The 22,551-nt window shown below is 48.8% G+C and overlaps 1 protein-coding gene across 1 annotated transcript in view; it reads right to left on the bottom strand.

Annotated features, from left to right (window-relative positions):
- Positions 1–1,361: 1,361 nt before the first annotated feature.
- Positions 1,362–22,551, bottom strand: part of CNTN4 (contactin 4) — a 138,667-nt gene continuing 117,477 nt past the window's right edge. The window contains 11 exon segments of the mRNA XM_035901394.1: positions 1,362–1,462; positions 2,526–2,694; positions 4,566–4,678; positions 5,174–5,360; positions 5,824–5,939; positions 6,468–6,702; positions 8,394–8,464; positions 9,581–9,730; positions 10,477–10,635; positions 13,393–13,510; positions 15,067–15,242. Of these exon segments, the coding sequence (XP_035757287.1) occupies positions 1,362–1,462; positions 2,526–2,694; positions 4,566–4,678; positions 5,174–5,360; positions 5,824–5,939; positions 6,468–6,702; positions 8,394–8,464; positions 9,581–9,730; positions 10,477–10,635; positions 13,393–13,510; positions 15,067–15,242 (1,595 nt within the window).

Below are 22,551 nucleotides of genomic sequence, written 5' to 3' on the forward strand. Positions count from 1 at the left end.
GTTTAAACTTGAAAATTTTATAGAAAATTCCGTTGCCTTTTACTAGCGTTATCCCATCTGAGTGAACTTACAAAATTCCCCCGTAGTAACAAACAGTCCCTCTCGGAAGAAGAATTATTTTGCTGTGGATATTGTCGTTTTCCGGCGTGACGCTGTGTTGCCTTCAGGTGCCTTATGAAGAGTTTTCTGCGGAAACGCAGGCTTCCTAGCGGGGAGCTCCGGGGAGATGCCACCTCCCCGTGGAGAGCCCGCTCCTCGCTGGCAGCCCCGCGGCCGCTCCCGGAGCACGGCACGGCTCCTCGGATGCGCTCTGTCCGGACCAGATTTCCCAAGCGTTTTCCATAGAGTGGAGCTAGGAAGGGTGATGGGTTATGTTCCAATGCGCGTGGAAAGCGAGCGTGTGTTCGGACAACGAGCCCAGGGCAGCTTTACCTCTCGGAGTCGCTGTATTCGAATTTCCTTGGAATAAAATCCCCTCAAAGCGGGGTGGGTTTAGCTGGGTTTACACCCAAAGGCAAGAACGGCGTCGTTCGCTCCTTCGGGTACCTGTCCCTTTGTGTCACCAGAGGCAGAGATCGCACCCTTGCAGTATCTTCATTCCGACCCAATTTAATGCTAATGATGATAAAGACAAAGCTATTTCAAGACAGTAAAAATGGACCTTTACTGCGCGATGCCAGAAGATCAGCTACATGCCCTGTAGTCCACAAACAACCAAAATTCATGTGTTTTTTCAAGACGATAGGGTTCTTACTGAGCGTTTCAAGTTTGTCCGGCTTAGACCTCCGAATAAAATGTAACATCTCGCCTGTTGTAAGCACTTGCTTTGACACAGGAATCCTCGTTCACGTAGAGCCGCCTCACGAACCCCATCTGGAACAGCTCTGCCTTGCGCAGCCTTGCAAACCCGTGCGGTAAAGTTGCAGCCAATGCGCCAAGAACACCTCTGAACTCTCCGTCATAAAGGAAAAAATCCCAAACAATATTTTCATGATAACGTCGTCCGTCGCATTTTATAGCAGAGGAAAAAATTAATATCTACATCATATGTTAACTTTAAAAAATTCTATAAAACACTAAATATATAATAAAAAATATGCATATAAGGACATATGTAAACTGCTTTGGTAACATCATATTACAGATGTTTTCAGTGCATTGCAGAGTTTCCAAGGAAACTTCAGACAAAGCTATATTTGCTTTGAGGAAGTACTGTATAATGCCATTCCTAAAGAAGCATAAACATTTTTCCAGTAGTAAGATGTACTCAAACCACAATATTACTTAGTACTGGGTGTCTTCAAAACAACTAGCTAAATGTTGCTTATATTATAAACAAGAAGTCCTTTATGTAATTTTTGTCATAAACTGGACCGGGCTGTGAGCGATATCATTATTGTGCTGATGGCTGACAGGGTACAGGCGTTGGAGGTCGACGAGCCGGACCCTCTGGCGTACGCATCTGAGCAAAGGAGAGAGGGGAGAGGGGACGTGAGGAGCCCGCGGCCCTTAGCCCAAGCTGGGTTTCACCTCCCTAACCTGAATTTTGGGTTTAACTTAAATTCCTGCCGCTGTTGCGTCAAGGCTACTTTCACAACCCTGTTACTTCACGGCCTGCTTACTTATTATTTTTATTTTTTTTTGTTTAACACTTGTACTATATTCAAGCTGTTACTTATGGCACCAGCCTGGCACGATCCACATCCTGGAGGAGCTGCTCCGGGGCCCGCTGCATTGAGCCAAACAGGAACTGGCATGTGTTCCTGCTCTCCTTCGCTCTCCTGTGCCTGCTGATTAAATTCTTCTGTATGGCTTACATAGCCACGGCGTACAACTACGGTGGAGATAATTCTGATCTCACCCAGGGTTTTTTACATTGCTGTAATTTTAATGCCGTATTCCTGCATTGCAGAGGCTCCTGATTTAATGCAGCGTATAAACTGTGGCATTATTAATGGAAGATGGGACATGGAGATTTTGCAAAAGCAACGTTGTATAATAAAATACTCTCTTTTCTGTTTGTTCTTCTACACAACCTCATTTCCCTAAATAAATATTTATGCATCCGGCACACAATGGAATAGGGCTATACAGTAGCCTTATAAATTTAAAAGCCTCCCAACACCGCGTTTTGTATTTGGTTATAGCGAATTGCAGCGAAACAATATATTCAACATATATATAAAGTGCGGAAGTAGGCGAGTGGGAAGCGTCTAGAAATCTTAAATACCAATATGACTGCTGATGATGGCGCGGCTTAGGGTTCAATTCTTGACTCAGGATGAGGTCAGGAGCGTGGGCTGGAATGCCCGCTGGTCCCGGGTGAGTCTGGGTTTCAGCCCCCTGGGAAATGCCCAGCCCTACGGCCCGCCCCGCTCAGCTGCAGGGCTCTGCTTCCCCCCCTCTGTAGATGCAAGGGGCGATTGGGGTGAAGAGGGCGAGGGGCAGAGGGGCTGGGGACGCCGGCTCCCCGGGGCTCGGCGGCCGCAGAAGCGGGCACGGACCCCGGTTCCTCCCGTCCTTACTTGATATCTTTGGAATTCGGATTTGTTCGCTGCTGCTGCCGTCGCCCCCGTCGCTGAACGGCTTGATCTCGATGATGTAGTCCTCGTTGAAGGGCAGGGAGAGCTCCACGGAGGTTTTATTCGTTTCTATTACGGACGTGCTGCTCTGCCTGTTCCACCGGTACAAAACCTGCAGCGGAGGGGAGAGAGAAGAGGAGGCAGAAACGGCAGAGATGCCCATTGCCCTAAGGCATTGTCCAGATGTGCTGCTGCTCTCCTCCTGCCGGGCCCTGGTCACAGCGGGGCCATGCGGACCCCCCCCCAGGGACCCAAACCAGCACCGCGGTGATGGTACCTGGATGGGAGGGAACACTGGGAGGAGGGTGGTGCTGATGCGCAGCACAAAACGCAGCCCTGGGTACCTGGCAGAGCCCCTCAGCGAAATCTGTCGCTTGATCAAGCTAAAATAAATCCCAAGGTTTATGCAGAGAGGCCAAAACTGGATACTTTTCTTCAGGAAACTGAGTTGGGGTGTTTGGATGCAGTGCCACAAACGGCTTCCCAGAATAACTGGGTTTTTTTTAATTACTTCTAAGATCTGGGAATTCTAATTTTGATCATAAATCGTGACATAAAATACAAGATTTCCAGGAAAAAAGAAGAAAAACAGGAAATGTTTTGCCATGATTCAGGAAAGAAATCCATGTCTGTGTTATCCCAACAGCAAGTTAAAAGAGGACGTTTTCGAAACCCGATAGATGGAGTTTGTTTTTTCAGGGTGACAAGTCTCCCTCGCCCTCTTTCAACTGACGACTTCTTATGATTTTCAAACCTAAAATACACAGTGAAAAGTTGGCCCAAACTGCTGAGGTTCATCTGATGTTCTGACTGAAACCCCCCAGGAATTACTTATTTTTGATAATCCCATGCAGTGCACCAAAGAGACTTCAAAGTTAGGGCAGACATTGGGGAGAGGTGGCAGAGGCTCCCAGAGCTGCCGCCGCCGGCGTTCCAGACTACGAGCAAAATACGAAGCGTGTCCAGGTTCTTCATCGCCTCAAGCTCTGCTGGAAAACGTTTGCACAACTCAACCCTCAAGGCAAGGGCTGGCAGTCGCACACTGATGTCTTCTTTGGGCTAAATGAAACCCTTGTGTAAGGTGATAGAGCTGAATTCTCCCCAAGATTTCTCTCTAGTTAAATTATACCCTATTAAAACTGCCACTAATGAGGATTCTCTTTCTTTACCTTTTGGCTTTGCTCTCTGAAGAAAACGGGAGCTATTAAAAAAGCATTTTATTTACCTGCCATTAAGGAGTCAACTACAGCCTTTGGAGGCTTCCACCAAGGGTGGGGAGAGCAGTCCTACAGGTGGGGCTTCAGAGGGAAGGAGGAGGTGAAGCTCTGCGGGCCGAGACCCGCACGGGTGCTCGCAGGGGTGAGCATGGCTGGGGTGAGCATGGCTGGGGCAAGGGCAAGTGGCCAGCAGAATGTGCTCCCTCTGCACAGAGTGAGAGTTTGGCTTATGGCTTCTGTTTCTGGAGGAATGCTCTGGTTTTAACCTGGAAAGCCATGCAAGCACCACAAAAAACCACCTCGTCTGGTCTTACTGTAAACCCCAACTTCACAGAATCACAGAATCCCAGAATGGCAAGGGTTGGAAGGGATCTCAGGAGATCACCCAGTCCAACACCCCTGCTAAAGCAGGTTCTCCTAGAGCGTGTTACACAGGACTTCATCCAGGCGGGGGTTGAATATCTCCAGAGAAGGAGATGCCACAGCCCCCCTGGGCAGCCTGGGCCAGGGCTCCGTCACCCTCAAAGTAAAGAAGTTTTTCCTCATATTCAACTGAAACCTCTTATGTTTCAGTTTGTGCTCATTGCCCCTTGTCCTGGCGCTGGGCACTTGATGGCAACTTGACGCTGGATTGATGGCAACGCTCCCTGTAGCCCAATGCCAGGATCCAGCCACAGCTGAAGGTCAGTGCGGATTCACGGCAGGACCAGGGGGTGGTGAGGGAGGGGGCGCAGGGCAGTGTTGTCTCTGCTGACAAAATACTCACTTTGTAGCCTCTCACTTCTGACTCGTTGTCCAGCGCTTTCACCTGGTCCCAGTTCAGTATGATCTTGGAGTCGGATGAGTTCCATATGATGTTCCCGGGGGGCTGACTCGGTGCTATACCAAAATACACACAAGCCCTGTATTACTAAGGAGCACCATTTCCCAGTTGGATCCCTCCCAGTGCCAATGAGGCTTCTACCACCAGAGCGGAGCGTGCCCAGAGTCCTATCGCTCTGGCAAGCTAATGAGCTGTTCCACTGATCTGTGTCCTCAAGGTCACGGGCGGCGTGACACAACACAGTGCTCTAAATGAAAAAAGGATTCAGTCAGATGCTCAACATGCCTGAGACCAGAAGAAAAAAAGGCCCTCTTGAACGCTGAGATAAATATTTAATTTTCCTGCACAGCTGTGATTTCAGTTTTGCATGCTCTGCTTCCTTAACACGGGGAAGAGCCCTACAAAAAAAGGTTGGTAAGTCTTCTGCACAAAAACCCAGCAAAGAAAAGTCTGACAGCTCCTTCAGACTGGAGAAAGCTTGAGAAGGAGAGGGGGGAGCGCTGGCAGAAACCCTCCCAGGCACGACCCCCCCGGTCCTCACAAACACTCACGTGGCTTTTTGGTGGTGACGTTGACCGCGGCACTGGAGGGGCCGGTCCCGGCTGTGTTGTACGCCCTGACTGCCAAGTGATACAGCGCGTTGCCTCTCAGGTTGCTGACTTTTGTAGATGTTTGGTTGCCGACTGTTCGGATCCTTTTTGCGTTCTCTTCCTTCTCGTCGTGCCTCCAGCATCTGACCTGGGAAGCGGAGCAGGTACGTGTTTACCTCCGTCTACGGGCTGGTGGCCCCCGGGCGTTTCCAGCGCTAACTCCGGCACTTCAGCCCAAAGTGCAAGAGCCACCGGGACAGATCCTGCGCCCCGTTACCATCCCTTCTTGCTCCTTGCTCGAAGCCAGCCTGGCTGCAGCGCTCCCTCCCCAGGACCCCGGGCGCTGCCTGGCCATGAAGCACATTCACGCAGGTTTTCCCCAGCAAGCTCCGCTCTCCATTTTCACCCAGATCACACACAGAAAGAGACGTGTAAATGTTTACCATGTGACAGAAATCTCCACGTATGGAACAGGCAAAAGGAAGCAAAGATGGCCCAGGACCCCCCCGCCCCATGGCAGGCCGGAGCGGCACTGCAGTGACTGCCCACGATCTGTCTCCGCATCTCCTCGGTGCTTGGCACTGGCAAGATGCCGCGTTGTGCTTCCGTACCTCGTACCCCTGGATCCTTCCTTTGTGCTGGTTCTCCCGAGGGGGAGCCCAGGAAACTTCAACGTCTGAGGCAGAAAGACTTCTGGCCAAAACAGTGGTTGGGGCTCTCGTCGGCTCTGGGTAGGGGAGTTAAAAATAGAATTAAAGAGTTTTCAATTTTATGCGCGATGAGTCCCAAACTTCCAGGGATTTATTTCCTTCATTGCACGAGAAGAGAGGCATGCCACCCAAACAGACTGCCACGTTTCCAAACGATGGCCTGTCAGCCTGTGCCAGACAGCACCGCTTCCCTGCCCGAGGAACAGTGAGATGTCATTACTAAACTCAACCCGGGATACCGTGTACTGTAATTAGGACAAGAGGGAACATTTTCTAATCAGTGGACATTAATTCATACTAAATCTCAGCGGAATTCTTTCCAGATTACATATTACTTTTCCATTAATATCAAAAGATTTCATTACGATTAATGTTATTTTAATGACTATCCAAAGAATTAATCACGGCTCACCATTTATTACAAATCAGAGCAAGGATTAGGTATCAAAGGATATGTCAAGGTGGATCCTAAACCCTTTCAGGCCCAGCCAACCTCCCCGTGGCAGGGAGGAGGGAGAGGCGGTGGGGTGGGCTCCCGGCTCTACCTTCCTCTGCCGAGTAGACGACCGTCACGGGGCTGAACGACCCTTCCCCCTTGTTGTTGTAGACCCCCACTTTAACTTCGTAGGGGGAGAAGGGTGGCAAGGTCTCGTTGCGGAAGACGTATCTGGCGGCGTCTGGGGAGGCCACGACAGTCTGCATCCAGCTGACGGTGCCGAAGGGGCGGAAGGCCACCACGTACCCGAAGCCACCGCCGTTCTGCAGCTCCTCGGGCACCGTCTGTGGGCAGGCAGATCGCGGGAGAAACAGCACTTTCAGCAATGGCACGCATTTATCTCTCTGTCTGGCTATTGCTCTTGGTCCTTCTAAAGTTAGCGCCCTAAATTAGAGATGGGAGGCGGCTGGAGTCCTCCTTCCCACCTGACCTGAATTCATCCCATCCCGACTGCGCCAGAGCCTCGCTGTTCCGTGAGCTCCCTGTAGCGGCGTCTCCACAAGATGCCCAAGACTGAATTCAACATCGTAGGCACCCACCCTCCATCGCTGGCTAGCTGGGGCCTCTGTAATGATGGGAGTGATTTGAGGCGCTGCCGTGGCTAAGAGGCTGAGGTTTGGTGGGGTGAACCAAGGACGTGGTTCCTGCTTTCCCAATATATGTGACGTGCAGCTGCTCTCACATCTCTGGAATCGCACGGGAAGCCCTGAAGAACGTACCCTGGCAATGTCCCAGCCAGTGGGGGCTGGTAGTCCCTCGCTGGCCCATTGCTACACAGCGACCCAGAGCAGGGCAGCCGACCATCCCATCCCATAGGACGGGACCTGTACAGACCGCGATGGCAGGGAGCCCCTTGTCACAAACGTGAGGGAGAGGGCAGGGAAGAGCCAGGTAACAGCTAGAAGAAACAACCTGTCACCTGCAGGTCACTTCTGGACACACTGACACCTCCTGCTCTCAGGCCTCCAGCCCCCAAAAAGCTGCATCAAAAGCCAAAGCTTCAATGTATCAAAATAATCCGTAATTATGGGCCACCCTCCCACAGGTGTCCCTGCTGCTTAAGCACGGGCGGGGGTTACTTTTGGTGACTGCTTCTTACTCTGTATTGTAGAGCTCAAAAACCACACCAGACCATAAAGAAAAGGCCTCTGGACATTTAGAAGAGTAAACTGACTGTTCTATCAAGATACAAATTGTATTTTGTGCAAATTACGGCTCAAAGTCACGGCTGATGTTCTTGCCGCGTGTGTTGTTGAAACATATTGCAGTATCTTTAGGAGACACGGCGTAGCTAATTAGTCCAACGGAGGAGGAAATTTAGCACGTTGAGCTGTGTGGTGAGGACAAAAAACCCCATTTATAGTTTTTTAATAACTTTAAAAATATCTCTGGCGATTCATTCTGCCAGCTTGGTCAGAAATAGTGCGAAGTGGAAGTGTTAGCATGTCTGGGGGAGTTCATTATTAGGAAAAATACGCCAGCTGCATCGCATCATAACATGAAAATATGAGCAGACAAATGACTAAAGTTCTAACCCCGACTGCCTTGAGGAATATTAAACATTTCTCATTGCTCTATCTCCTCTTGCTGGCTTTCACTAGCAGCGACGAGAGCCAGCGTGCGATGCGCTGTGCTAACTCTTAACTATTTGCTGCCCTACAACCCGGCGCAGGGCTACGGGCTGAAGCCCAGGAGCTGGCCACGACTCTCAGCCAGGTCAGGACATGCCCAGCCTGGCCTCACAAACCCTCTGCTATCCCTTAGGTGGCTCCTGCCCATCCACGTTGCACGGGGGCCTGGGCTGGGGGACGGGGTGTAGCTCAATTTTAATAGCTGGGCTATTTTATCACACAATCTGGGCTTTTTTTACTGCAAACCGTTTGAAATCTACAGAAGCTTTACTGGATTCTGGGGTAAAAGGGAGCATCCAGATCAGGACTGTATTAATTTGCCTCTCGGTCTGGACTCCACTTACCTCCCAGGTAATGACCAGCTCCGACTTGCTCCCACCGCCACCGCTGACGTTAGCCGGGGTGACTTCAGGAACTGCAAAAAGATGCAGAAGGTGAACACGGCGACTTTGAAACCAGAAAACCACGTTGAAATGGAACAGACCTAGGCAGCAACAGGGCTCTGCTGGCCTTTCCTGCTGGGTACCAGAAACACTATTAGGGAATGACTAATTTGCCATGGCAAACAGCACATTAAAAGTATGTCAATAATAGTATATTAAAAGTATGTCAATTAACTTGTGTATTCAGTCACTAATTGCTTAGTTTAAACATTTATCTTCCATAAAAAAGGGCTTTTATTTATTTTTCTATTTCATTGTCTATTCCATTACAGGCTGAAACAGAACGGAGGAGCCACAGACCAGGGGGTTCCCATAAGCGAGGCAGATATCCCTGCAGCCACCACGCTGAGCCTACTTCTTGCTGGATCAAAAGACAGGGACAACATCAAGGAGCATTAAAGCTCTCCAGGCTGGTAGCTTGTGCCGAAATCCCTGAACACAGGCACTGCTGAAGGTCTCCGCTAAGCTCTGCCCGCAGCAGCCTGAAGATGCAGCGTGGTTCCGTGAAGCAGCGGCATGCCTGGGAGAGGGTCACCAAATCAGACCTTCTGTATGCCTGGGAAATGATCCAACCCACAGGGCAGCCCAGGGTGGTTGCTCAAATGCTGATGGCCCACAGGGTGAGGTCCAGGTTACTCTGAGAACCAGAGAAGCCACCAGCATGAGGCCTGCTGACTCTCCAGCCGTGAAGCTCAAACTCCTGCTCTAGGTGCTGCAGTATGTGCTCTGTGGTTTCCATCACATTGATCATGGGAAACCAGAGGGACCGCTCTCAAGAGCACATCTCTCTCATCAATCATCAATGGATACTGGGCAGTATTTTCCAAAAAACCCTGCCCGAATACCTTTTTTTTTTTTGAAAATCATCACTTTCTGCAGGAGAAAGGTATGAAGTCTTCCTATACATCCAGGAGTCACAGATTGAGCATAAGAGCCCATCAGGAGCTCCACAACTTCTGTGCACCCAAACAACATGCCACGAGGGAGGAGAGCAATGGGCTCCTCAGCTTCCCCCAGTGCGACACAGTCGTTACCGCTGCCCAGCGCTTGTTCAACAGGACTTAACTCAGTTGCCCACGACTACTTACGAGCTTCTTCAGTTCTTCTCTTCTCTGAAGGTCTGCTGGGTTCTCCAATCCCAATCAGGTTGGCAGCCACGACTCGGAATTCATACTCAACCCAAGGGTTCAGACCCACCACCGTTGCTGTGAAGGTCCTGCCATCGATGACCTCTGGAACTAGGAGACAGCCACAGGTCAGGAGCCCAACAAATCCCACCAAAAGTATTAAAGACTGCTAAGAAAAGGTCATTATCTGATACCCTTAAAAGTGAGGGATTAACGTAAATACAAAAAAAGTAAGGATTGACAATGGGATTTTGCTACCGTTTTGTTAACTGCCGAAGGAGTAAAAGAGGCGGCATTAAAACATGGTGCTTTTAGCACAAAAATTGCTGCTATTAAAGTGTTTCTCCTAAATTGCCACTTTTTGAAAACAAAGTGGCAAGACAACAGGTTTAAAGGGTTTTTATTTTTCTCTTTTGAAAACACAGTGTTCCCTCTATTTAACGGTTACTGGAACAAAATTAACCTCTGACGGAATGAGCAATTACATCATGGGATTTTTCCCTCTATCAGGAAAATAATTCTACTTAAAGATAGGCCAGATGACACGGTCTGTCCCTGAGGGATATCTTTATAGACCACAATTACTGTTGTAAATCTCCAGCGCAGCAACAAAAGATAGGAATTCATTCTGTTTTCTCTTAAGCCTTCATGAGAAAAATGGATGAGTAATAGCACTGACTGGACCCTAAATCTTTGGGTTGCCAAATTCTAAACTAGTTAATAAGGCCGGTGCTCTGCAGCCAGTGAAATTACTTTTCACTTCAGGGTGCAGAGCTGCTCCACTCGGCCCGCGCGTGGGTGCCGATGGATGTGTTTTCCGTCGGCGGAGCTCTTCGGGGGCCAGGCGATGGACCTACCTGTGCTCACCGCTTGCCATCCCACCGAGAAGGGGGTCCTTGCTTGCACGACATACATTGTAATAGGGCTGTGGTTGTCTGCTCCTGGCCTCCAGGACAGCTGAGCGGTGGTGTCGGTGATTTCATCTATGGTCACAGCTTCTGGTGGACCTGGGGGACCTGTTGGAAGAATTACAGGAAAGGGGTGCTTGGAGCTCCGTGGTGAGTCGAGGAAGAGCGCTTTGGTCTTCTTCCCTTGCTCAGGACAGAGGTAACGGAACCCTTGCAGAGGAGTGAACCGCAGCCCCGGCTGTGCTTTAGCAGCTCTCATTGAGCTTGGGAGGCACGGGGGGACAGACAAGCACACAGATCCCACCAGCTCCACCCGCAGCCCCCGGGTGCCTCCAGGTGGGCAGCAGCACCGAGCCCCGCAGCCCGCCTGGGCTACCCAACGGAGCACCAAGGCACTTGTTGCGGCCCTCAGGACCAGCTCAGCCATCCCACGTCACCTACCAGTATGATTTTTGGCTGCAGCTTGGATGCACCCAGAGGCTGGTGAAGAACGAAGGCCCTGCCTCTAATGAGCATCGTGTCCGAGTGTGGCCCCATGTTTTTGGTTTCACCGCTGAGTTCCTTTTAACCAGTAAAGCGCCGTAGGACACATCGATTGGAGAGACATCTCCTCTCTACCATACGGCCACTGCTCTCGGTAGCGGTGCCTGATGTGAGGCCTCTCCCCAAAAGCATCCTCTCAAGCAAACTCCTCTCTTGCAATTCACTCTTTGGACTAAAATTATTCTCCTACCATATTCAGAGAGCTGGACATGTTTAAATCTCTAAAATACCCTGAAACCTTCCAATACCCTGTCTTTAAAATGAAAGCTTCAGCAGGTCTAGCCAGATTTAATTTCTCAGAAATTAAAACTTGAAATTGTTTTGCTGGGGGGAGCAGCCACGCAGCGCAGCCTCGTGGAGCCGGCAGCTCCCCCGGTCCTCCACCACGGGTTACGCCGGGGAAATGAAATGCATTGGATCGGTCACAAATTACTCCTACTGCTTGGCAGGGGCTGAAACAAACTGTCTTTGCTCCATGTCTTGGAAAAACCATGGTGATTCCCAACATTTCAGGATAAACTCCTTCGCAGGGTGCAGGCTACAGTAGGCCAAGAGAGGGAAACATTCTCAGTTCACCGATTCCCCAAATATTTCTGGGCTGCTGGCAGCCGTGCGCTTCCCTTGTTCCGATGGCGCGGAAAAATCCCGTCCTGAACAAGTGGGCTGATCCCCGTGCTGCCAGTGCCAGGGGTTACTTCTGTACGCTCGTTTGATAGTCCCTGACGTAAATAATTGATTTTTATTCTAGTATCAAATCTCTTCTCATTTTGACGTAACTCCAATATTTCAAAACCTTCTAAAAGTTAGGCTGAAGGCTCTATTTCTGCACCAGCTATCCACCTCCTCCTCCAGTCTCACAGCCTGGGGACGGTTCCCAATTTTTAGGCAGTTGGTCAGATGGTGCAGCACAACTTTCAGCGGAGCCGTGGCCTGGACGGAGCCGTCCCTGTTGATGTTTTCAGGGAGTGACAAGACCAGCATTTTTACCATCCTCGAGGGGCATTTTCTTGTGAGAATTTCATGTTCCTTCAGTTTGTTTACAGAGCCAGAACTAAGGAAATTACCTAACCCAGGCACCCATCAGCAGGCTGTTTTGAAACACTTGTGAAAAACAAAAAAAAAAAAAAAAGACCATGTGAAATCACGCTGCGGCAAAAACCTGAGCCAGTGTCACGGGGAGCAACCCCTGGGGGGGAGAGCAGCGGCTTCGCTGCTGCCGGGGCCCAGCTCTTGTACAACATGTGGCTAAGAACATCTGCGTCCTTAGACTGGATCTAAGGAAGAAATTCTTTCCAGTGAGGGTTGTGAAACCCTGGCAGGGGTTGCCCTGAGAGGGGGTGGAGGCCCCATCCCTGGGAACATCCCAGGCCAGGTTGGACGGGGCTGTGAGCAACCTGATGTGGTTCAAGGTGTCCCTGCTCCTGCAGGGGGGTTGGGCTGGGTGACCTCTGGGGGTCCCTTCCCACCCAAACCATTCTTTGATTCTATGATTCATGCTCCTGCATGGGAAATGTGGCAAAAAGCATAACAATATTGTGAGGACACCAGCAACAGCAATGCCCAGCTACAGGCAAGAGCACGTTTCTCCATGGAAGCTCAGGGCCTAAGCTCTGGCAGAGCTCTGATAAACAGGGAATTTCTCACTTCTTTTTCATGCTCTCCTCCTTTCAACAAGTTGCCTGAAAACTTATGATCATGGAGAATGTGCAAAATAAGAGTTTGCTGGGGTCTGCGAGAACTGAGGGTAGCGGGCACAGAGCAGCATCGAAGTTTACTTTCCTCAAAGCTAACGAGCAAGAAAATATATACGGTATTTATCGTAAAGATCCAGACTCGGGTTAACTCACTGCATCTCTGTTGAAGCCATACTTACAGATCACCTCTGTTCAGTAACAAATAGATCTGGAAATACCAGCCAAGTTACTAAATCATGTTATTTCTAGAAATGGGACAATATTGCTGGGCAGAAGTGCAGTGAATAAGCTGGATCCTGCCCCTGCTGCACAGTTCATCAAATAAACGAGCTCAGTTGGTGCCAGGTTTGCATTCAGGCCACGAACATGTACTCGTGTGCTTATCTGTGCTGCGTGCCTGTGATATGAGTACGTATATACGAAAGAATCTTTACACGCACTGTTTGAAAATGTACTGTGAGCCCCAGCGTGTACTTAGAGCTTATTTCTTAGATCAAAAACGAGATGCTGGGATCCCAATGAACGTCCCTGAGCCCAGGAGCTGTCTCACCAGCAGCCCAAGATAGGGAAAAAAAAAAATAATAAAAATTTACAACAACAACAACAAACAGTAGCAAAATTCAAATACCTCTTACAATCAGGTCTGCGGCAGCCGATAGCTTGTCCACACTTGTTTGCACCATGCAGACGTATTTCCCAGCATGCTTCAGCTGGATGCTTCTGATCATCAAATCGCCAGCTGAATCCTGCTGATAAAGTAGGGAAAAGTGGTTACAATTACTTTTTAATGAGCGCTAAACATCATTATCACATGAAGGACACTGTGACTAATGGATTTACTTTACACTGGCTGATGAAAACATTAGTAATGCAAGCCGTGGCCTATTAAAATTATGTGAGTCTGCCTTGAAGATAAGAGCGGGAGTGTTTCTAAAATTATGGCTCCTAGAAGGGGCAGGGGCGGCTGGTTTGGGTCCGTTCAGCAGTTTCCCCATTAAAACAATGTGACAAAGCTCATGTAGGGCAGGTTCGCTCCGACTCCTCCTTCATCCCTCTGGATATCCAATTTATAGCCTCTCCGGTATTCAGATGCCCAAGTTGTGTCTACATCTATTTAGTAAGTGAAACCCAGCCCAAATTATGAGACATCTGCAATAGTTTCATGGCGTTGTATTACAGCCAGCATTTTGATTGCCCGGCGTTTTTGTGCTAAAGATCACGAGAACAGCGCTCTCCCAGGAAATCTCGCATCACCTAACAGCGGTAATTTGTTTTCCAAATGCCAAGTGCATGTCTGATTAACTGTTGAATAGAACTAATTAGGTTTCTGGACATATAGGAAGCTGAAAACTCTCTCTCAATTCTTCTCCAGACACAAAGCATTCAATACATCGGAAATCTCAGGGTAACCTTGTGGTTGTGGCTTTCAGACTGAAGAATATTAATAAAGTTTGCAATTCTGCCTTTGCAGGCCCAGCAGGCGCGGTCGACAGGAGGAGCCGCCGCTGCTGCTGTGCGCCCTCGGCATCAATCATCAAGTGCATCTTTTAATGATTTTTTTTTTTTTTTTTTTTTTTTAGGGATAACAGCAAGGCTTGTCTATTGTATTTCCTTTTCCTTTCAGCATTAAATTTCACTCCGGACAAATGTAAACACGGCCTGCCAATCTGCCTGGAAGCCAGCGGAGCACGTGTCCCTGTAAAACCTCCCTTAGGGCAACATGCAAAACCCTGTCCAGTTTTCTACGTCTGCTGAGAATTTGTTGCATTTATTTCCCGCCTTTTTCTTGCTAACTTCACCCAATAAAAGTGGAAAAAAATTCTTCAGGAAGGATGTGAAAACATTTTAAAATTGTAAATAAGTTAGAAATTAAACTCCCCAAGCCCTGCCTAATACGCAAGAGGCTAAATTAGATAAAATCTGACCTGCGAAGGAAAATGTTACGGTTACAAAGGAAAGCAAACTTCTAGCCATCAGAGAAGAACTACTACGGGCTTCTTCCTTGAATGAAAGGCAGTTTATTGCAATGGGGAGACATACTGCAGGTCTTCTGACAGACATCCCACTGCAACGTGGACGCATCGTTCACGCGAGCAGATTTAAGTCCTGTCATTAAGCAACTGTAACAATTCTACATTAACTATAACGAAGTAGCCGGCAATGCTCATCTCCTCAGTCTACAAGACCCAGGATAACGTCTCCTACTATGAACTTAGTCAAATCCATTCCTTCCGTTTGCAATCCTTCCCTCTGATACCTGCTTCTGTTACTGTCAGGAGATTGCTTTAGCATTAATACTTACCCCTCCGACTCTTTCGAAGTGATCCCCATCCTTTTCAAAGTCTATCAGATGCCCATTAAATGACCAGGTAAACACGATATCTAGCGAGTGGTCATGAGACACCTGACAAGGCAGGACAATGCTTTCTCCAACAGTGACATCCATGCTGAAGGGCGACACCATAACCCGGGTTGGATCTACAAACAGCAAAGAAAACAAAGGGGGGGGGGGGGGAAGCATTAATCCTGTCCTGAGAAATGGAGAGGGATGGAGAGCTGAAAAAGATCCTGAGCAGTCCACCGCAGCTGTAACATTGCCACCAGAACTTGAAATATTTTCCATGATCATTTAGGAAGACCCTTAATGCAACAAGCAAACTCTCTCATCTTTGATTTTATCCTCTGATACCATTCTCTTTTTGTTGGATTGAAACACCATTGATAAACCCTCCAGAATCCTCTTCTAGCCACCATCCCGATGAACAAGGAGAAAAAAAAGGGCTGGTAAAGAGTGCAGCAGAGCTGAAAGGCTTGGTTAAAAGTTTTGAAAAAGCTTGGAGATCAGAGACTATTTTATTTGAAACCTTTTATGTCAAAGATTTGTTTCAGTCATACATTGCTCACCATGGCTGTCAAAACCCCTATTTTGTTGTTCCTAAATTAAATGCTGCCTTAAGAAAATTCTCTCAATGTAAAAATCTCCAAAACTGGAATGAAGAAGGGTACATTACAAACGCGAGTGATATCTGCTCGGACCTGGAAAGGGAAAGATTGGGCTAATATTGTTGTTGTATGTGGTGTTTATTGAAAACTCGGTGTTTGTTTAGAATACTGGCCGTGTTCTCTGACTGATGGATGGTTTTACATTTTAAATCTAGGTAGCTGAGGAGGGCACACACAAAGAATAAATATAAATGATGAGTGATACCAACCAAACCTTTCACACCATGGAACCCAAAACTCTGCCCCAATAAGGCAAGTCCTGCAGTACTGTCAGACAGAGGGGTTTTGGGGTAAGACGTGGCTCTGGATGTAGTAACTCCTCTGCCTGACGTCCAGCTGGTTTGGGTCGGTCAGCAGGTCAGGTTTAGGACCTCTGTGGTCTTACACGAGATGTCGCTGACCTTTGGTAGATGATCGAGAGGGGTCCTGCCATAACAAACCTGTTACGGTGAGCAAGAACAGAGCAAATATTTTGTGGAGGTGAAGCAGAAAGGCGAGAAAGGGCATTGCCCTAAACACAACATGCGCAAAGGAAAGCCCCAAAAGCTGTGGCTATCTGTGATGTAGCAAGCTCTGCAGTTAAATATGTGCAGCAGCACGTACCAGCTCCACCTTGGGCTTTGGGACTAATCCCTTATTCACAGCTGGAGTTCACATGGATCCTTTACCACTGGTTTAATTGTCTATTTTTCACTTTAGTTGGGCAGTACGAACAAAATGGTGGCACAGAAAGATGAGCCATGACACATTACGCAGGCTTCAGCTCCTCATCTGTGCCCATGAATTCCCTCTGCCTCTAAAGTTAACATTTGTCTTTCATTTCTGTTGACAAAAATGCCGTCATTTTTTTCTACGGGGCCTCAGAGGAAATGAAAAGGAGAAAAAATATTGCTTAACAATGAGACCAAAAGTCTGAAAATCACACAGAGACAGATATTTTTGCTTATTCTAGAAGTCTATTCTGCACAGCTGCCATGCTAAAATACTGTGGGCATTATTCATCTGCTGGTATATGAAACCCAAATCTTAACTACTTCTTCCAGGGATTATCGGCCGACTGCTTAATTCTCTTCTAAAATAATAAGGATACAGCAACAAAGATATATGTACTGGGAAGAACTACTCGCTGGAATTCAGGGGATGCAAAGCTGTTCCTGGGTTTTCAAAGACCTTGCCACAAACGTACAGGAGGTAGTGAAAGAGCTTTCATCACTGACTTGAATCGGCTTCAGCGCAAGCCCTTGGGGACTTGGCTGTATTACCTTGAACAAATTTAATTCATCTGTATTTTGGTTTCACTTCTAACAAAACAGAGTAACTCTAAGCAGAACCACAGTGGGTGTCACGAGGCTTAACTAATTAATAAAACATTTTAAGTTTCTCAGGAGAAAAGCCATGTAAGTGCAAGTTACTATAATAACGTTTCATTTTTGCCTAGACTTACGACATTGTTCTTGATTATAACTGATGTATCGGGATTTTACAGTCACTTGGGACTGCTAATACTGAAACTCAAGAAGACCGGGAGCATCCCGAGCTCAGGATGCTACAGAAATGCCCGCACCTGCAGTGGGGCTCAGGCACGGAATCGCTTCCTGAAATGCATCAGAAATTCATCCTCTGCCCTGCTCAAAGCCCGTATGAAATATTTATGAAGGACTTAACTGGGAGATGAAATGGGTGCCTCCCACAAAGCCCTGAGCTCTCCTGCATGAGTCCCGTAACGATCCATGTAAGCCATAGTCCTTAACGAGTGTCAGCACCGAGGTTTTGCTGTAGCTAAGCCTCGCCTCCATGGCACTTTCTGCAAGAGGTGGGAAGCCCACACCATAAATCTAATTCTTCCTGCTGCTGTGCATACAGTTTATAAACACGTAAAGGATGAAACATGGGTGTTTGCTACAGACTTGCTTTCCAGAGCAGCTTAGCACAGCTCCTGTGGACATGGTAGTGTCCTGGTTTCGGCTGGGATAGAGTTAATTTTCTTCATAGTAGCTAGCAGAGTGCTGTGTTTTGGATTTAGTACTACAAGAATGTTGATAACTCACTGATGTTTTCAGCTGTTGCCAAGCAGTGCTCAGACTACTCAAGGACTTTCTGAGCTTCTCCTGCTCGGCCAGGGGCATAACAAGCTGGGAGTACAGCACAGCTAGCACAGCTAACCCAAACTGACCAAAGAGCTATTCCAGACCATAGACCGTCATGCTCGGGGGGGGGTTGGTCGGTCGGTTGTGGGCAGAGTGATCGCAGCTCGGGCAGAGCGATCGCAGCTCGGGCAGAGTGATCGCGGCTCGGGATGGGCTGGGCATCAGTCGGCGGGTGGTGAGCAATGGCATTGTGCATCACTTGTTTTACATATATTCTTTATATTCTCTTACCATTATTATCATCACTATTGTTATTCTTCTCTCTTATTAAACCGTCTCTATCTCAACCCACGGGTCTTACTTTTTTTCCCAATTCTCTCCCCCATCCTACTGAGGGAGGGGGGAGTGAGCGAGAGGCTGCGTGGTGCTTAGTTGCCAGCCGGGTTAAACCACGACAGGTAGGAACTGCAAGTGCCTGGTGCCTCCGAAAATCAGGCCCCCAGGTTTCAATCCAATCACGCCACGAAGCGTCGCAGTCTCACGTCTGCCCGTACCAGGTCACGGGACGGCCGGCGCGGCTCGGTGACAAACGCTGCGCAGGGAGGGCTCTGCCCCGAGCCCCGCACAGGAGGAGCCCGAGCCCCAGCAACGCCCTTTACAAACCACCCCAAGGAGAAAGCTTGTCCACCTCTCCTCAAGGACTGGGAAAGCTGAAAAACAACCCCGTCCCCTCCCCGCCTTTAACAGCCCGAGCAGCGCAGCAAATGCACAACGTTATTCAGAAGCCAACGGCGGGCAGCCGAGCGCCGGCACACCTTGGCGACACGCAGCCAAGTGGCGATCACAGTTATTAGATTTGCATTGCAACATTGGGCGCTTTTTAAATTATGGCGAGTGCTTTAATGATAGCAAAATCATGCTGGTTAGCATCCAAGTCAAAAAAGGAGAAGAAAAAAAAAGATTATTTTTTTCTGAGCTAGCTCCTCACTTATTTATTGTCCCCTTGCAAGGCAAGAGAGGCCGTCTAGGGAGACAGATACTACGGGAGAGCTGACCTTAATGCTCTGATGCTGTCCTGTCCTCCCTAAGTGCAGGTTATTTTCCTTAGATGCCTTTTCTTAGTAGGGGCACTATTGCCAAAAACACTTAATTAAAAAAAAATTAAAAAATTGTGATATTTTGAGATTATATTCACCTTTGGAGCACTCCGGTGCGTTTTGAGGTAGTTTTAAAAATAAGGCTGAAAGATTCAGCTGCAGACAAGGGGTAGGAATTGCTGCTAGCAGCATCAGCCCTTACGGCTGCCTGCAGGTTCCTGAGCCCTCTACGGATGGAAGCAGCGCCTGGCACTTCCCAGCGCTCCCGCAGAAGGGACGGACACCAGGCAAGCGAAACTGCACCAGGTCACTTCTGAGAAAGCTTGTCTGGCATTACTGAGAAGTTTTCGGAGGAGAAATAAGTGAATGTTGCATGCCAGCGGGAACGCTCTCAGAGGATGAAAAGCCCTGCCATCAGGAGGTAAAATAATCCGGTTTTTAGTCTCAAATAGGGAACAGGGAAAAAAAAATAATGACACTGTACATGCAAACATACGCCGTAGGTGTCCCGTAGGTATAGCAAATGAGCAGACGTGAGCGAGTTTACAAGGGCCTGGGCTTGGCTTTGCCACAGAGGAAGAGGAGCCCTTTCCCGCGCAGCCCGAGCGGGGCCGGAGCAAAGCAGGGCTTGGGCGTGCGCCGGGACGTGCCCTGCAGACTGGTTAGTGCCTGTCTGTAGGTGTCACTGAAGGCCCAGGGAAACAGGAAAGCTCCCTCTCAGCCTTTCCTTCACGCCAGCGTTTTCAGGAGCAGGCTTTTTGTGTGACAGAGACGTCACGGGTTTGTTTTACACGCAGTTTTCCTTGCGTGCCAAGGCAGGCTGGCAGCTCACGGAGCGGCTCCGCTTGCAGCTTGTCATCAGAGCCGAGATGGTTTGGGCAGCGTGAAAGCTCCCAGGGATGGTCCTCAGCTGGAGCGAGCCCGCGTGGCCACGGCGGGGCTGCTCTGGATGCCACCACCATCGGCCCCGGCCTCCCTAGCAGGGTGCGCCGAGGCCACCCGAGCTTTTCGTACCTGTTTTTGTCCCGCGTCACATCCCTCAGTTGTACTGCTGCAGCACATTGCAGAGACTCGGGTGTATTTCTGGCTGACTGGTATCCGGTTTATATTACAAGCGATTTTAACGAAGTTTTCTTGCTAGCTTTCAGTTTGTTAGAAGAAGCGGAGCTGAGCAGCACTTTCCGTCTGTAGGAAGGCTGTAATTGCTTCGCTTTGTCCCTTGTCCCCTGCTAAAGGGAACCTGTCATTAGCTGTTAGCGCCGCCTGCGTTTCGCGTCTCATTTCGGGAAGCTGTGATGCATTTGCGAGCTGCAAACCAGCAGGCTGCAGGCGCTGCGGGTCCGGTCTGAGGGTAACAATTATCCAATCTGAAAAGAAAACATCCCGCCCTGATTTTCTATTGATTGGGTGTCCATTAGGAGGGATTACTTGTTTAGGGTAAACAGCTTTGCATGGCTGCGTTCGCTTGCTGTAGCTCACGCAGCGCTATGCTGTGTCATATTGATCTGGAGGACACGACACAGTGGGACACCATCTACAGTGGCACGACATAAGTGACATAAAATGAACCAGAGACTGACACTCGGAGATAATGCATTAAAATAAATAAATAAATAAATAAATAGGTCAGTCCAAAGCACGCGAGTATCTTTGGAATGATACAAGAGGACCAGGGCAAAGCAAGAAGCCATGTTGGATATAGCGTGCCCATCAGCAAGATTTCAACTGACCGGAAGGGTTTTTCCACCGAGAGACCTGTCCGCGTTAGACGCCTCCGTGGCATCCCGTTCCCAAAGGTGCTCCTTCCCAGTTTGGCTCAGCTGTGGAGGCTGCGTGCTCTGCTCCGCAGGAAGGGGTTCAGCGATGCTAACAGCCGCAGTGCCTTTCACTTAAGGCTATCAAAGTGCTTAGTAAACAACGAGATACGCTTTGCCAGCCCTGGCCGTTGGAGGAACATAGAGTAAGATGATGCATTGCTGGAACACGTCCAGAGGAGAGCAACCAAGCTGGGGAGGGGGCTGGAACACAAGTCATACGAGGAGCGGCTGAGGGAACTGGGGGTGTCCTCTTCTGGAGCAGAGGAGGGTGAGGGGAGCCCTGATCGCCCTCTACAACTGCCTGACAGGGGGCTGTAGGGAGGGGGGGGTCGGCCTCTTCTCCCTGGTAATGGGCGATAGGACGAGGGGGAATGGTTTGAAGCTGCACCAGGGCAGGTTTAGGCTAGACATTAGGAAAAACTTCTTCACCGAAAGGGTTGTCAGGCTCTGGAATGGGCTGCCCAGGGAGGTGGTCGAGTCCCCATTCCTGGAGGGATTTAAAAGAAGGGCAGATGAGGTGCTTAGGGATGGGGTTTAGTGGTGGGATGGCAGGGTTAGGGGAATGGTTGGACTCGATGATCTCAAAGGTCTTTTCCAACCAAAGTGATTCTATGATTCTATTTTACTGAACCGAAGATTGAACTGTAGCATGCTCAGGAGATGCAGCTCCTGTTGCTGGCCCCAAATCAGTGGAACTGAGCATCTCAGAGACAGATTTTTAAAAAAAAGGAGATAATGTCATCATTTCCAATGCCAGTTTCTGAAACCTGTGCACCTAATACCTAAATGCTTACTTAGACGTCTATCCCCGCATAGAGGAGGAGAAGGTCAAAGAAGAATGAAGGGAAGGGAAAACTCAGGTTTCAACATATTTATCCAGGGCAAAAACCAGAAGAAATCAGAACTCAGCCCCAAAACTTAATGGTGCCTTCAGACCGTTCTACTTATATGGGAATTTTTCCAAGATCTTGCAGAGGCTTATTCCTTCCTTTCTCCTTCCAGCCTTGCCCATTTCACTTTTATTCAAGATTTCCTGCTAGGTTTGGTTAATGGAAGCTAATGGAAATTTTGTGAAAGATCGCCCACTGAAGGTCTGCAGTATATGTCTCTCTTCCCTTTACTCTTTTGCCTAAATAAGAAAAGTCCATTGTAAATATTCATGGCTTCACAGACTCACACAGAGTCACAGAATGGCAAGGGTTGGAAGGAACCTCAGGAGGGGAAAGTATTGCAAATGGATGCAAATCAGCTACTGAAAAACTGCAACAGCTGCTTATGGACGGAAGAAACATGGTCTGGTTCTTTAAATGGAAAAAAAAAACCAAACAGTGTTTGGTTTTGCTGAGGGATAGGTACATTTTCTTCAAGTACAGAGGAGATAAGAGCATCCCACCTCTCATACTCAGAGGGCAGGTCTGAGTTAAACAGCAGCGAGCAGCTCGGACGCGCAATGGCCAGAGCGGCTGCTGCAGAGCGCGGAGAGGACATTTATTCCAGGCTGGACACGAGGAGACCATCCAGACCAAAGCCATTTCAGCACACGAGGCTCTGACTCTCTGCATCATGTACGGTGATAGGAGCACGCCAGGGCATCTGTTAGCTGTTTAATGAAAGCCAGTGTGGATGACAACGTAATTTCAGGTTCAAGCATGAATGCTCAAGTGCAAGAGTTTATGTTCAATTACCAGATGCTTCAAACAAGCAGCTAAGGCAAAGGCAAGCGATGCCAAGCGCACACGGCTGCATCCAACGCGAGAGCAAACGGCCAGAGTGCTGCTTTTCC

Source organism: Egretta garzetta, unplaced genomic scaffold (genome assembly GCF_000687185.1).
Source record: "Egretta garzetta isolate BGI_Z169 unplaced genomic scaffold, ASM68718v1 scaffold228, whole genome shotgun sequence".
Taxonomy (NCBI): domain Eukaryota; kingdom Metazoa; phylum Chordata; class Aves; order Pelecaniformes; family Ardeidae; genus Egretta; species Egretta garzetta.